Source organism: Cetorhinus maximus, chromosome 12 (genome assembly GCF_964194155.1).
Source record: "Cetorhinus maximus chromosome 12, sCetMax3.hap1.1, whole genome shotgun sequence".
NCBI classification, from domain to species: domain Eukaryota; kingdom Metazoa; phylum Chordata; class Chondrichthyes; order Lamniformes; family Cetorhinidae; genus Cetorhinus; species Cetorhinus maximus.
In genome coordinates, this window is record NC_135890.1 from 104544477 (window position 1) to 104560773 (window position 16297).

The 16297-nt window shown below is 40.9% G+C and overlaps 1 protein-coding gene across 3 annotated transcripts in view; it reads right to left on the reverse strand.

The window, feature by feature from the left end:
* Positions 1-16297, reverse strand: part of ttc28 (tetratricopeptide repeat domain 28) — a 761973-nt gene that overhangs the window by 288029 nt on the left and 457647 nt on the right. For all 3 annotated transcript variants that reach the window (XM_078554281.1, XM_078554279.1, XM_078554282.1), the window contains one exon: positions 12252-12382. In XM_078554281.1, the coding sequence (XP_078410407.1) occupies positions 12252-12382 (131 nt within the window). The remainder of the gene's footprint in view (positions 1-12251; positions 12383-16297) is intronic.

Genomic DNA, 16297 nt, shown 5'->3' on the forward strand with positions numbered 1-16297 from the left:
CCACCCCCCCCATACCAGCCCTCGCACGGAAATCTGACTGGCACCTTGGCATGGGCCTCCCCCATCACCAGTTAAATGCTGGCAGAGTGAGGGTGGGGCCCTTAAGAGAGCATTAATTTCTCACTTAAGGACTTAATTGGGCCACTGGTAGGCAGGCTGTCCAAAGACACCCCCACCCCTGGTGTAGGCAAAGGCAGGCAGGTAGACAGCAGGCAAAGTGCCCTCTGGATTTAATGTGCCCCTCCCCACCCACACCATCTTCAAACCCATTGGCAGGGGAGTATTAAATCCTGCCCTAGACTTCAAAAGAACTTAATTGACTAAAACATACTTCATTGGCTGTAAAGCACTTTGTAATATCTTGCAGTCACTAAAGACGCCATATAAATGCAAGTCTTTCTGGTTTTAAAAATCAACTTGATTGGCTACATTTCATGATTTACTATCCCATTTAGTTTCTGACTTTTCCAGGAATAAGTGGCTTCATTATTCCTCCTATCAAAATGAACCACCTCACATGCCACGATACTGAAATTCATATGCCATCTGCTTGCCTTATCTGCAAGCCTGTTTATCTCATAGAGTCATTGAGGTCGACAGCACAGAAAAAGGCCCTTTGGCCCATCGAGCCTGCACCAGTCTAACAAGTACCTAACTATTCTAATCCCATTTTCCAGCACTAGGCCCATAGCCTTGTATGCCATGGCATCACAAGTGCACATCCAAGTACTTCTTAAATGTTATGTTCAGGCAGTGAGTTCCAGCTTCCCACCACCCTCTGGGTGAAAAAATTCTTCACATCCCATCTAAACCTCCTGCCCCTTACCTTAAATCTATGGTTATTGATCCCTCCACCAAGGGGAAAAGTTCCTTCCTGTCTACCCTATCAATGTCCCTCATAATTTTATACACCTCAATCATGTCCCCCCTCAATCTCCTCCGCTCCAGGGAAAATATCCCCAGTCCATCCAATCTCTCCTCATAACTAAAACTCTCCAACCCAGGCAACATCCTGGTAAATCTCCTCTGCACTCTCTTTGGTGCAATCACATCCTTCCTATAATGTGGATTCCAGAACCGAAAGCAATACTCTAGCTGTGGCCTAACCAGCGTTTTATACAGTTCCAGCATGACCTCCCTGCTCTTTAATTCTATGCCTCGGCTAATAAAGGCAAGTATCCTACATGCTTTCTTAACCATCTTATCTACCTGTCCCACTACCTTAAGGGACCAGTGGACGTGCACACCAAGATCCCCCTGATCCTCAGTACTTCCAAGGGTCCGACATTCGTTGTGATTTCCCGTGCCTCGTTTGTCCTGCCCAAGTGCATCACCTCACACTTATCCGGATTAAATTCCATTTGCCACTGATCAGCCCATCTATATCCTCCTGTAATCTAAGGTTATCCTCCTCACTATTTACCATCCCACCAATTTTCGTGTCATCCTCGAACTTTATGATCAACCCTCCTACATTCAAGTCTAAATCGTTTATATATACCACAAACAGCAAGGGACCCAACACCGATCCCTGTGGAACCCCACTAGACACAGGCATGCAGTCACAAAAACACCCCTCGACCATCACCCTCTGCTTCCTGCCACTCAGTCAATTCTGGATCCAATTTGCCAAATTGCCTTGGATCCCATGGGCTCTTACCTTTGTTATCAGTCTCCCATGCAGGACCTTATCAAAAGCCTTGCTGAAGCCCAAGTAGACTATGTCAAAAGCATGCCCTCAACTGCATACCTGGTCACCTCTTCGAAAAATTCAATCAAATTGGTCAGACATGACCTCCCCTTAACAAAACCATGCTGACTGTCCTTGATTAATCCCTGCCTCTTCAAATGTTGATTAATTCTGTCCCTCAGAATTGCTTCCAATAGTTTCCCCACCACTGAAGTTAGACTGACTGGCCTGTAGTTCCCTGGTTTATCTCTTCCTCCCTTCTTGAATAATGGCACCACATTGGCTGTCCTCCAGTCCTCTGGCACCTCTCCTGTAGCCAGAGAGGTATTGAAAATTATTGCCAGCGCCCCTGCTATCTCCTCCCTTGCCTCACTCAACAGCCTGGGATATATTTCATCTGGGCCTGGAGATTTACCTACTTTTAAGCCTGCCAGACCACTTAGAATCTCCTCCCTTTCTATGCTAATTTCTTTAATTATATCACAGTCCTTCTGCCTGATTTCCATACCCACGTCGTCCCTCTCACTTGTGAACATCGACACAAAGTATTATATAAAACCCTACCTACGTCTTCCAGCTCCACACACAAATTACCACTATGGTCCTTAATGGGCCATACTCTTTCCCTAGTTATCCTCTTACTCTTAATATACTTGTAAAATAACTTTGGATTTTCCTTTATTTTACCTGCCAATGTTTTTCATGCCCCCTTTTTGCTCTCCTAATTTCCTTTTTAAGTTCCCCCCTACACATTCTATACTCCTCTAGGGCTTCCGCTGTTTTGAGCCCTTGGTATCTGCCTCCCTCTTTCCCTTTATCCAATGCTGTATATCCCTCGACATCCAGGATTCCCTGGATTTGTTGGTCCCACCCTTTGTCTTTACTGGAATATTTTGGCCCTGTACTCTCCCTATTTCCTTCTTGAATGAGTCTCACTGCTCTGACGCAGATTTACCTAAAAGTAGCTGCTCCCAGGCACTCTAGTCAAATCATATCTGATCTTATTAAAATCGGCCTTCCCCCAATTTACAACTCTGATTTCTGGCCCATCCTTGTCCTTTTCCATAACAATCTTGAATCTAACAGAGTTATGATCACTCTCTGCAAAATGCTCCCCCACTGATACCGCTACCACTTGCCTGGCTTCATTCTCTAAAATTAAATCCAGGACCGCCCCGTCTCTTGTAGGACCTTCTACATACTGGTTTAAAAAGCTCTCCTGGATGCATTTTAAGAATTCTGCTCCCTCTAAACCTATCACACTATGATTAACACAGTTAATGTTGGGGGAAGTTGAAATCCCCCACTATTACTACCCTATTATTTTTACGCTTCTCTGAAATTTGCCTACATATCTGTTCTTCTATTTCTCTCTGACTGTTTGGGGGCCTATAGTACACTCCCAGCAATGTGATTGCTCCTTTTTGTTTTTAAGTTCCACCCATATGGCTTCATTTGAGGAGCCTTCCAAGATGTCATCCCTCCTTACTGCTGTAATTGATTCCTTGATTAATATTGCGATACCCCTTCATCTTTTACCTCCTTCCCTGTCTCGTCTGAAGACCCTATATCCTGGAATGTTGAGCTGCCAATCCCGCCCCTCTCAGCAATGGCATCATTCTTCCATGTGTTAATTTGTGCCCTCAACTCATCTGCCTTATTCGTCAGACTCCTTGGATTAAAATAAATACCATCCAACCTTGCCAAGCTCTCTTGTGCCTTAACTGGCCTATAATTTCTAAGCCTTCCAGACTCACTTGTTCTCTCTTCTAATTTTAACTGTGCATCTACCCCTGCTGAACCTCCTCTCAGGATCCCATCCCCCCTGCAAGTTAGTTTAAACCCTCCCCAACAGCACTAGCAAACCTCCCCGCAAGGATGTTGGTCCCATTCTGGTTCAGGTGCAACCTCTCCACCTTGTACAGGTCCCACCGCCCCCAGAAATGGTCCTAATGGCCCAGAAATCTAAAGTATCTCCTACTGCATTGTTGCAGTCCTCCATACTATTAGCTGTAACCAGCAATTTCATATAATTTGACACCATGCCTCCAAATTGTGTCCAAATCATCTGAGGAACTGGTCAGGTAGTGTTACTGAACTCAAGGAAAAAAATAGTTGAATTACTACACATAGTTTTTGTGGCCAAATATACGAATTTTCCCAGATAAGAGACTGACATTTCCCAGTTACCAGTTCTACTTTGTTCTACAGGAGAGCAACACTCAATCTTTATTTGGTACCATGATATGCTAGCCAAATAATGGGCTCTCTTTAGAAACAGGAAAGACCTCCACTCAGACAAAGAGCTAAATAAATATGATTTGAACCTCAGCATTCATTTCCTAGACACTAATAGATGGTTCTAGATCTTGCCTGATCAATATCCATGGATGTGACTCTTATTAGATTTTGGATCCTTTCAACCCCCCCCCCCCCACCCCCAACCCTTAAACCAGCTTATATTTCACCCCCTTTCTATTTTTCCTTAGTTCTGTTGAAGAGTCATGCGGACTCGAAACGTTAACTGTGCTCCTCTCCGCAGATGCTGCCAGACCTGCTGAGTTTCTCCAGGCATTTTTGTTTTCGATTTCCAGCATCCGTAGTTTTTTGCTTTTATCTATATAATTCATGAAACTTACTAGGTAAAGGCAGGATGGTTGAGGAAACTATCAATAGTTCATTAGCTTCTCAAGAAGAATACAAAAATAGAGCACAAATAAAGCCCTTTGTCTGAACTCCAAGTTGAGGCATGACGTTATTATATTCAACAGTGCATTGCACTCATACCATTCCTGACTTATTTTGCATGATCAGTTGCCCCTGTACATTTACAGCAACTGTTAAACTCAATAACTGCACCAATGCCCACACCATCAATTCCAATTGTAAGTGCATTTGACACAGACCTTCCTAAAATCTCACATTTCTTGAGTAACCATCACCAGCCATAATATCAGTTCCTGACCTGAAAATCAGCAGCTGTGACTACTGGCACTCCTAATGCTCTGAGATACAACCCAGGCTTCCTAACAATAACATTACCACTGAGCCTGGTGTCTTAATTAGTTTCAAGTGAATCAAACCAAATACTCCCTTTGTGAGATTTAATGCTCCTCTAAATAAAGAGAATTCTATTCAGAACAACCTTACAAATGTATTACCTCATCATTGGAGAGTATTAGGTTCAACCCAAAATATGAATTTGCATCCTTATGTGTTGTCCAACATAAACCAACTTTGCTAGCAGCTAAGGACAGATTCCAACAATAATAGCTTGGCATTGGTCAGTGTATTTTCAAGGAAGTTTGGTGCACAGATTATGTCACCAGGAAGTCTAAATTCATTTCCTGTCGTTAATCCAATTAACATGGGAGATCAAAATACACCCTCCACCTTAAAACACTAAAGATTTTGGCACAAGAATTAATTGTTTTTCAGTTTTATATTTTCTGAAGTATCAATCCGTACAACTATTTTCTGAAGACATTAAGTCTCTGCATATACTTTGTTCAGTTTCCTCATTGTACCAAGTAAGTCACCATTTCCTGGGTCGGGGCATTTAGACAATTTTGCCCATAGTAACACTGCTGTTTAAGAGAGGCAGAATGGCTATCCATACCCACCAACACAAGCTGATATAACCAACTGCCTGAAGCTTGGCTGTTTTAAGAGTCGTACTCAAACATAGGCATCCTGGGTGTGAATTATACTTGCAATAAGAATGCTAATGTCATATGAATTCCCTATGTATAATCCTACCAGGTGGTGTGCAGCATCATGGCACAGTGTGTTAATATTTCATTGTGTTATACTACTGAATAGCACAGCAATTTATAACCATGACAATACACATCCAAAGGAGTCTAACTTGCTGAACTCCAACCTGAAGACAAGGTAGTTTGTCAAAGGCAAGGGAGGGAGGAATGAGAAAATTATTGGCCATGGGTCACTCCCACCCAGGTTCCTTAGGTTAGTGAATTTAGCAGTGAAAGAAATCTGGGAGTAGGCTATCAGCTTTCTGGAATCAATGAAATATAATGACAGCCTGAAAAGAAAGTGTGAAGAAAATCCTGTGAAACAATTATAAATGTACCAGAATATAATGTATTACAACCTTATACATCACCAGAGGGCGAAATCACTTTCTAATCATGCAAAGCAGTTAAAGAAAAAGAACTCTCACACCTCCACATTTGCCTCTGACTGGTTCATTGGTTCCCTGTTGTGTGGGATTGCTACTCCTCTGGCGGCATGCATATTTGCAAATTTCACAGATTTGCATATCTTCAATGTATTCTTAAGAAATTGAAAATCTTGAGTTGCTAAATCAAAAAATGTGCCCCTGTTACAGCTAATTATGTTAATTAGGATATTCAGGTGAGATCTGTCTTTTTCCATGGAAGTCTGTTGTTCTCGTTTATTGCTGTGGTATTTTAAAATCCAAATACAATGTTAACAAGTTGTTACACCAGTTATTTTCATCAGATTCAACAATTCAAATCATCCACGACCAAATTCATGTTCATTACAACCTGTAATGTTTTATTTACTTAATTTCTTATGACATTTCAGTTTCTTGCGTATATCACGTGCCATCATGTGACTTCATCGATATATGGTGGAGGAATAAATACCATCAAGAACGTGCCTTTTGCTACAAATTATTCATTATTTGTTGAACAGCAAACAGGTAAATGAAACATATTAAATGCAATAACAGTAATTACAGAAATGTTTCATTTGTTTCTGAGGTGTGGGCATCATTGACAAGGCCAGCCTTTGTTTCCCATCCCTAATTGCTCTTGAGAAGGTGGTGGTGAGATGACTTTTTGAACCCCTGCAGGTCATTTCATAGTGTGGAATGTGGTTTGACATTCCACACTATAAAATCAGTTTTTTTTAGGCCAGAGAGGTTATTCAGGAATAATCATGACTTAGTATGCCATTAAAAACCCAGTTACATCTCATTCAAGAACTTTTTCAATTGTTTTACAGTGAATATAATGGGGTAACAAATGAAGGTTTGCATCAATTGATTTGAATCTGCAAGGACTTGAACTGCATACCTGGTGGAAGAGTGGGGAAATCACTAGCAGCAACTTTTGGATTTACATATTTAACTCTGGTTGTGCAGATACCAGAAGTTTCTCTCAGTTTCTCAGAGTAATGACAGTGAATGGTGATAGTTCTGTCATCGTTACAACCTCAAAATCAGGCAACCAGTTGTTTCTCCTGTCAGAGAAATCTTTAATACCCTCTAGACCAGCTGGCTTTAATCCAATTAAGACACACACACACATACAGACACATAGACACAGACACCACTAGAACTCTATTTTAAAATAATTTCCAATAACATTACAAACATTACTATACCTTCTTGACGCTGAGGACATAAAGGGTGGTACATAATTATATGATCTATCTTCTTCTTTAATCCATATATTGATATATTAAGCCAAATTTGTTCTCTGGGAGAAACCTACAGACACATATTGCTCAAATGTTTTAAACACTGGGTTCCTCCCGAGTGCTCCAGGCAGTTGCAGCATTGCTTCAGCACACTGATGATCTGATCCATCACATTTGGTTTGGCAGCATGGCTTTCATTGTATGTGTGATGCCTACGTGTAAGTAGGTTGCATACTGGAGTCACAAGTCATACAGTCAGCTTTGTTTTGCTGGCTCAAATGCAATGGCCACAGCGAACTGCCACAGAATGAAAACATCATGACTGCAGCCAGGATATCAGGTATGATTGTATGATTTGCTAGCACATCAGTTGGGCATTGAGGGAGTGGAATCCCTTTCAATTCCCTATATAACAAAGTTGACATAGGGTCCCTGCAATGTGATGTTGGTGCAGTCAATGTCACGTTGCAGCATGGAGAAGCCTGCAATCCTAGCAAAACCATGTGCTTGCTCCACTGCTGCTCTCCGGCAAGAGAGAAAGAAATGTAGTTAGCTCTCTTTGAACAGGGAGCTTCATTGACGTCCTTTAGGAAACTGTTACAATCCCTAAAGAGACCATTAATGTTTGAAAAGAAATTTCAAATCCTCATTATTTACTGAAAGAATAAAGCGACAAGATACCATGATTTAAGCAAATTATTTACCATACAAGAGTCAAACAAAGCATACACTACTAACTAAACACTATCTTAGGTTATCAATTATACTTTAGCTGAAAAAAAACAATAAACACAATCACTTTAAAACTGAACTCCTCAACTGAACATTTCCCTTTCCACTTTGACTTAAGTCCTTGGCTACTTATCAGACTCTTGAGGGTTCCTTCAATTCCTGGGACAAAACCAAAAGTGCCAAAAGTTTTCAGGAATTCACTTCTATTCTCCTCAGTGGTCCTGCTATCCTCTGAGGTAGGAGCTTTTTAAGAAAGCTTTCACTAGCCTCCAGTTCATGTTTGTAGACTCTCCAGCTCAAGCGTGGGCTTCACTACACTCTGGTTTAGTGCCTTCATCTCAGAAATACCCTTGATTTCTGATAGCCCTTTTGCTTCTGGTCTACAGCTGCTATTCAGCTCTTGGCAGACTCTTCCTCTCTCTGCCTGCCAAATTCAGGGCTTACACCTCCAACCTGAGGTCCTCATGAATAATTCATCTCTCTTCAGTTTTCCAGCTAAATGAGCCCACCTGCCATTTGATGACATTCTCTTCTTCTCTGGCCTTACCATATAAACACAGGTCACCCTTTAAACTGCCACTAATATAACTGTTCTAGCAATTTCTAAAGTCTAGCCTTTTAACTACCTTAGCCATACAACTTCCTTTTTTTTATTCTTCCATGGGATGTGGGTGTCACTGGCAAGGCCTGCATTTGTTGCTCACCCCTAATTGCCCTAGAACTGAATGTCTTGCTAGGCCATTTCAGAGGGCAGTTAAAAGTCAGCCACATTGCTGTGGGTCTTGAATCACTTGTAGGCCAGATCAGGTAAGGATGGCCGATTTCGTTCCCTAAAGGACATTAATGAATCTGATGGGTTTTTACAACAATCGATGATAGCTTAAAAGTCATCATTACTGAGACTAGCTTTCAATTCCAGATTTTATTAATTGAATTTAAATTCCACCAGCTGCCTTAGCGGGATTTGAACCCATGTCCCCAGAGCATTAGCCTGGGCGTCTAGATTGCTACTCCAGTAGTATTACTACTGTATCACCATCTCCCCAAATCTTAATCTTCCCAAACTAAAAATTACCTCTAAAATATTAACATGAACCATGAACTAGACAATTAAACAGTGGATGTGAAACTACAAGATGTCACAAATATCTCCAGCTCCAGTCTGGACAGAGGCAAGCGCATAAAAGTTCATTGCCACGATCATCTTCAGCGCCACTGGCAATGTCGTCCTTGCACTGCTCTGAGGTCATAGTTCTGACTGTAGCAAGTGGCAAATTTCAGGGAAGACATCCTTTTTGAATTGTAGATGTCTCACACATTGTTCCTCTCAAGTTTAGGCATTGCTTCCTGAACAGCCCTTATTGCCCTCCTCTTCTTGCAGATTGTCCTGTTCTGCAGGGTCTCTGCTCATTCTCTCAGCCATGCTATTCTAAGGAGAATGCCCATGAGTACACGCATGTTTGGGACTAAGTAGTTTGTGTAGAAACCGTGAAGTCAGCAAAACGTCCTTCAGCACTTGATCAGTCCCTGTAAGCCTTTGCAATTTGAAAAAAATCTATGGAAAGCACCAATAACTTGCAGAATCAGCAACAATCAGAATCCAGGAACTAAGGTGTAAGCAGTTGATGATCCCTTTAAACACCATTGGTAGGAACAGATTCTTCCTGTTGTTTAATATGTGTTCAACTTTTTGGGATTAAGAGAGTGCATTGGCTAGAGTGGTGAACTCCAAAGTGAAACCGCTGGTGCAAAATCAGTGTTGCATGCAAATTGATGTCATGATCTATTGGCTCTGCATACTTCCAATAGGTGTTCAGCGTGCACCACTAGAGCCCTCACAAAGATGGTGTCCAGTTTAATTCAAGACAAAGGTGTGCACCCATGCATTGGATGGCATCTTGGTCCTTGAACAGCACTCGTAGTGGCCAAACAACGGATGCTACTGAACACAGTTTTGCGCTTGTGACTTTCCTATTATCAGTAAATTACCAAACTCCACATTCATTACAGAGGGCAAGATTTCTCAAACTTTAGAAACCTTCCTAAAGTTGGCTAAGAAACATTTTACACCACCATGGAGAAGAAGCTCTTTAGCATTTACTGATCATATCTTGCTAGAGGATGATGTATTTTGCACATCTAGAAACCAAAGTTTCTTTTCTCTAATCTAATGGCATAGTTGAAGGGAAACCAATGGTGAAGACATGGGGCTGAATTTTGCCCTTGAAGGGCGGGCGGGCCAGACCGACTTGGTGGCGGGCAGACAGCCGATTGCCGTCGCTGAAACGGGCCCTGCCGCTATTTTAAGTGGGCGAGCCAATTACGGCCCGCCCAGCGTGACACCTGACGGGAAGCGCTATGCGCTTCCGGTGCAGGCAGGAGGGGAATTCCCCAACTGCGAGAGTGCACTCTTTTGCGCATGTGCACGAAAGAGCGCACATCTCCCTGAGGCTAAGTGGTGACTCAGGGAGATCGCTGAAAGGCTGTGAAAGATTAAAAATAGAACAATAAAAAAATCATTAACATGTCCCCCTCATGTGAAAATGTCACACGAGATGGGACATGTCAGTAAAGTACACAAAAACTTTATGAAATTTTTTAAAATCCGAAATCAAACCTCATTCCGACAGTGCATGAGGTTTGTTAAAAAATCACCTACCCGCCTGCCCGTTGGGCCTGTGCGCTGAGTTGAAGTTCGCACGGGCTCCTCAAAACCGTCGTCAGTTGGTGACTTAATGGCCTTAACAAGGCCTTTAATTAATGGTGGGCGCGCCCGCCGACCTAAACATCGCGATGCCACGTGCTGATGTCAGCGCGCGACATTTTAAGTTCTGACATGCGGGCTTCGCCACCCGCATGTCAGCCAGAAAATTCAGCCAATAGGCTTGGATTTTCGTGAGAACCCGACCAGTGTACTTCCAAAATGCACAAATGAACCATCTGTGACTTTGTCGGGACTTTTGTCTTTTCACACAGGGGTCAGATCCACAGTGCATTTTGCGAGCCACGATAGAGTGCCTGAGGAGTGAGGGTCCGGAGGCAGGCCGGTTAGAAGGTCAGCCTCAACTCTCCAACATAGCAGTCCAGTTCCCAACATCATTTAAAGGCTCCCTAAACCTCAACATTCATCCTGCTCACCCATCCCACCCACCCCACGTGCCCCCTCAGATCAGCCATGCCACCTCAGTGCCCCCAATGTATCCTCGTTAATCATTCACCCAGTATGCATTATGTACTGTCCTCAGGAGCCATGCGATAACAATGGGAATTATTTTCAAATCACTGGGGGAAAATAAACATCTAACAAGATAATAAAGCCCTGGATTCAAACACACTACATTTTATACTGGAAAGAAAAAAAAAACACCCCAGTGCAAAAAAAATGTAGTTCTTTAAGTGCCGATTAAGATTGCAAACAAATAAGGAACCACATCAAAGGAATATTTTATTATTACACCTTATTAAAAGTTTCTACCGTTCTTAGATCAATAGGTCACCTGCTGAGCTGAAGACATTTAAGCTTTTGAAACCCAGTCAAGCATTCATAATGGATACAGCTATCATAACAAAGTTTCCAGCTACATTGTCTGAAAGTGACAGAACAGAATGGTGTCCCATTTCCATTTCACAGCAGAGTGCCTGTCAATAAATGGAAGGGAGCATGTGCAGAGATATTTTTCAACTTTCAAAAGCAGGGTTCTTTAAAAAAAAACAGCCAGGGCTGTCAGTCAATTTAAATTGCAGCACCAAACATGAAAGCAGAGGTTAACAGGACATTTTTAAAACATTTTATGATGCATTTTAGCACATTTGACAATTGTGAAGGTACTGTAAAGTATAACAACAATTACACAACTCTGGTCAATGCAAGGGTCAACTTACCTTTGCAGCACAGACCCCTATGGTGAATCACAGCACCACACTAAAAAAAATCACTGTATGAATATCTACATTACAATATAGCATCTAATAGTAACACTTGAAGGTATCAAATCATTTTACACTTACCTTTCAGAATGTTCCCAACTCCTCAGAAGGCATTCTCCAGTGGTCGCAATCACAGCAACATAGAAAAATAGTGTATGGGCGGAAATACAATTTTCCTGTGATCCTCACAATGGGGAACCCAACCTCGAAAGAGGCATGTGTGTGTTTTGCACCCAAGGCAAAAGGTCACACAAAAATGCCTGGGGTCAGGATGGTATGGGAGAATTGTTCTTCCAGCAAAAAAAAAGCTAGGGTCAGCACTTCATGACTTGACTTGCACCTCCACTGCACAACAGATGTCCGGCTCATACAGTCAAAACAGATACCTTCTGAGGTTCAGATACATCGCCTGTTGACTTCATGCCCTATTGATATCCACTCACCTGAATCTATGCATGTTTTCATGAAATTAATTAAATGAATTACCCACCTCACGATCTTTTAGCTTCATGGCCAGCACTAGCTGGAGACGGTGGTTGTTTAGGGCCTCTCGGTAGTTGCCGCTGGAGAAGAATGCCGATCCCAGGTTACCATGGGCTCGACACTCGCCCGTATGGTCACCTGAGTAAAGGGAAGCAGGAAAGAAAAAAAACTTAACATTTTTGTTTTAAAACCATAGAGAATTTTAAGAACCTGAATCACCTTGATCAACTTTGATTTCTCAAACTGCTAGCTTAAGCTAAACTGTAAGGAAATAATGTAAAAAAATGAATACCTGAAAAATGCTTTCCCCCTAGTTGTCAATCCATTTCTCCTGAAAGTGTAATATCCTTTCGGACACAGTTCCCCTAAGTGCTTATTATATTGCCAAAGTGACTGATTTAATGAATGAGTTTAGACAACAAGTGTTGACAGGCTATTTGACCATAGAGCCACAAGTGAGTTGAACCAATTCTTGTACTAACTACTAACATGCACATTCTACCATGGGCCATTGCATAGCTATAGGAAGGAGGAAATTTTGGCTCTCTACATAAATCCCATCATCATCTTAAATACTCTCAATTTAAATCATTCCTCAACCTTCTAATCTAAAGGGAGTAAAAACCAATTTTATGCAACCGATAATAATTGAACCCATAAGCCTCAGTTTCATTCTACGCTGCACCTCTTGCAAAGCAAACATATTCTTCCTCAGGTGTGATAACCAAAAGTGAATACAATATTCCTGGTGGAATTTGACCAAAGCGCTGCACAAGCAAAGCATCTCTTCCTTTTCTTATATTCTATCTCCCTTGAGATAAAGGCCAACATGCCTTTTTAATTACTTTTTGCATGAATGAACTACCTTTTAGTGATGTGTGTACATGGCATTCAAATCCCTTTGCTACATTTTTTAGTCTCTTCCAGTTATATTTCTATTAGTCTTTCTTGGATTCAAAATGGAAAGCCACACACCCTACACTGAACTTCATCTGCCATAGTTTTGTCCATTCAATTAGTCTGTCTATGCCCCTTTGTAACTTTGTACTCCCAGCTACACAACTTACTATGCCTTGTAATTTAGTGTCATTTACAAACTTGGATACAAAACTATATTCCTTTATTCAAGTCACTGACATATATGGTGAAAAATTGAGGCCCCTGTACAGACCCTTGGGGAACACCAGTTGTCCTGCCAATTAGAATGGCCCTTTTCCCTGCCTCCCAACCAATTAACAATTGCTACAATCACTGTGGAGAGCAATTACTTTTAAAAACAAAAATCGAACTTACAGTTAGTAGCTGAAAGGATGACACAACAGGGTTTCAAATTTTAAGACTTTTACTGTAACAAAAGGCTAAAAGCACTCATCACTAAACGCTATCTTTCTAGGCAACTTATATTTTAAACCACAAAACAGAACATTCCCCTTTTTCTTTTAGCACAACAAAAATCACACTTCACAGATATGCTTTGCACTGTTCTCTAAGCAGACATTCGATTCTCCCAAAACCGTTCCAAGGTGATTCTTAGCTCCTAGGGGTTTACTACTGTTCTTTTTCCTTCTCAGCCTTTGAACTTTTAAATCTCAGAACCACCTTTCACAGTGAGATTTCTTCCCCCTAGAGAAGCTTCCTCTAGCACAAGCTAGGCAAATCTTCAAGTCTCATTTTTACTCCTCATAAATTCAGTCTTCTCGATCTGACTGCAAGCTCCCACCCCCATTCTTGCATGGTGAACCATAGAGATTTTCATCCTCTAGATGCTCGCTCTCTCTCTCTCTCTCTCTCTCTCCTGGACCCTGGCACACAAACCTTGTCTGTAAGTTTTCAGGGATTCCTTAGAATCTCCTCCCCTCTCAAAGCCTATCTCCATGGCAATGTGAACAATACTTGTATCCAGGTAGAAATGCTAATTAGCTACCCTTGAGATCCCAACCTTCTTTTATCTTGGAAGTAAATAGAGAGTTTAAAGCACAACTATGAACAACTTGACATTCTTAACAATTTTCTAGGACCTTGCAGGCTCTCAGTCTATCCAGTGTGCACAGGCTGTTGCATTGTCTTCAAGTGAAAACACCATACACCTTCTTCCCTGTAAAACAACCTGGGCCCCCGTTAAACTGTAACAATCAAGCCACCCAGACTTGCTGTCAGGAAGACTTCAGAACAGGTCACACATGACCCCCTTTATTTTACCATAAATTAAAGACACAGTCCCAAAACATAACAATCTTCCAAATGTCATAATTATAACGCAATCCATGTCACAAGGTTACTACCAATTCCAGGGGCTTTTATTTCTGCTAATGATCTTTTGTATCTTATTCTGTGCCTTCTGAAAGCCCATAAATACAACATTTCATAGACACTCCTCTATGTTAGTGACTTTTTCAAAAAATAAATAAATCTATGCCAATTCTCTTTGATCACTTCATATTTACCTCAGTGCTCACCCTGTCCCTAGTGATAGATTCCAATTACTTTTCCACAATTGATATTAAACTGACTGGTTGGTAGTTTCTTGGTTTCTCCCCCACCCTTTTCTTTAATAATTGAGCAGCATTTGCAATTTTCCAATTTAAAGGCACAGGTCTTAAAGCTCAAGAGCTTTGGAAAATTCTGACCAAACACATTTGCAATTTCCTTCCCTATTCCTTTTAATACTCCAGGGTGGAAAACATTAGGTCCTCGAGATTTTTCTATTTTAAAATGCCATAATTTGTCCATTAGCAATTTTTAAAACTTATTTTAAATCTACTAACCTCCTTCCCTCAAATTATTTTTAGGTTATCTTGTGCCACTGGTGTTTTGTCCTTACTCTACCATCAAAACAGATACAAGGTACATATTTAACAAGTCTCCATATTATGCGTAGTAGTATTTCATCCTTCCACCTTTAGTGGGCTCATGTTCCCTTTACTATTCCCTTTCTCTAAGTATATTCATAACATCATTTATTGTCAGCTTTGATATCCCCTTCAAGTATTTTTTTTCATATTCCCTTTTTGCACTACATTACTTTCTTTGTATTTCTTTGTTGATTTTTATAGCTCCCAGTCTGCTGTGTCTCCACTTTCCCTTGCAGATGTGCAAGCCCTTTCTTTTAGCTTCATTCTGTTTCTTACCTCATTAATTGACCATAGTTGCTTAATTGCACAAGTGGACCTCAGAATTGAACTAGAGATGTTCTGATCTGTGTTGCTAAGTGTTATGTTGGGTTGTGTCTTCATCCATCAATCCACTGAAGGAGCAGAAATTCATAATTCACTAAATTTATGCTACTGCTCTTGTCAGTGAACTTGTCCGCCAATTAAGTCACTAGCTTGAATACACAATGCAAACAGTAAGGTGGAGATTCACACCATGAGATCATTACTGCAAAATTATACTGAGAATGCAGATTATATTAAGCCAGACAATAAAATTTATAAGATTTTTAAATCTGTGAATATTAGAAATTCAATAGATGCTCCTGGATTTAGCAGAGGTAATGCAGTTAATAAGTTAGTCCACAGCACCTTTGAACAGGCTGTTAACTCTCAAGGGTCAGCACTATTTATGGTATGTAATTAACCCTGGATTCCTGCAGATCTATTTAATTACAAGTCATCTATCATACATTTTGAAAGCATCACACCTCAGAAGTGACACACATCAGGGTGTAACACCTCAAACTGTCCTAAGGCAGTAGGATAGAAAATAATGGTTGGCTGAAATAAGTACATGTCTTTTAATTTTCAAATGTCTAATTGATTAAACGTGAACAAATTTAAAAGCAAGAACCACCATCAAGAAACAAGTGACAAATCATATTTTTTCTCAGCTATGCATCAAAAACTAACACGTGCCACAAAGCTGACCTTATGGCTCAAATAACTTATTTACTGTTTCTAAATGCAAATTTCTTCTTCGCTTATAATGAAAAATAAGTTTGTAATGAACAAATACAAAATGCACAATTCCAACAAATAAAAATTGATTATTTAACATTATAAATTACTGCAAAATGTTTCACAAGGTAAGAATGAAGAAGGTTATTCGACTATTCAG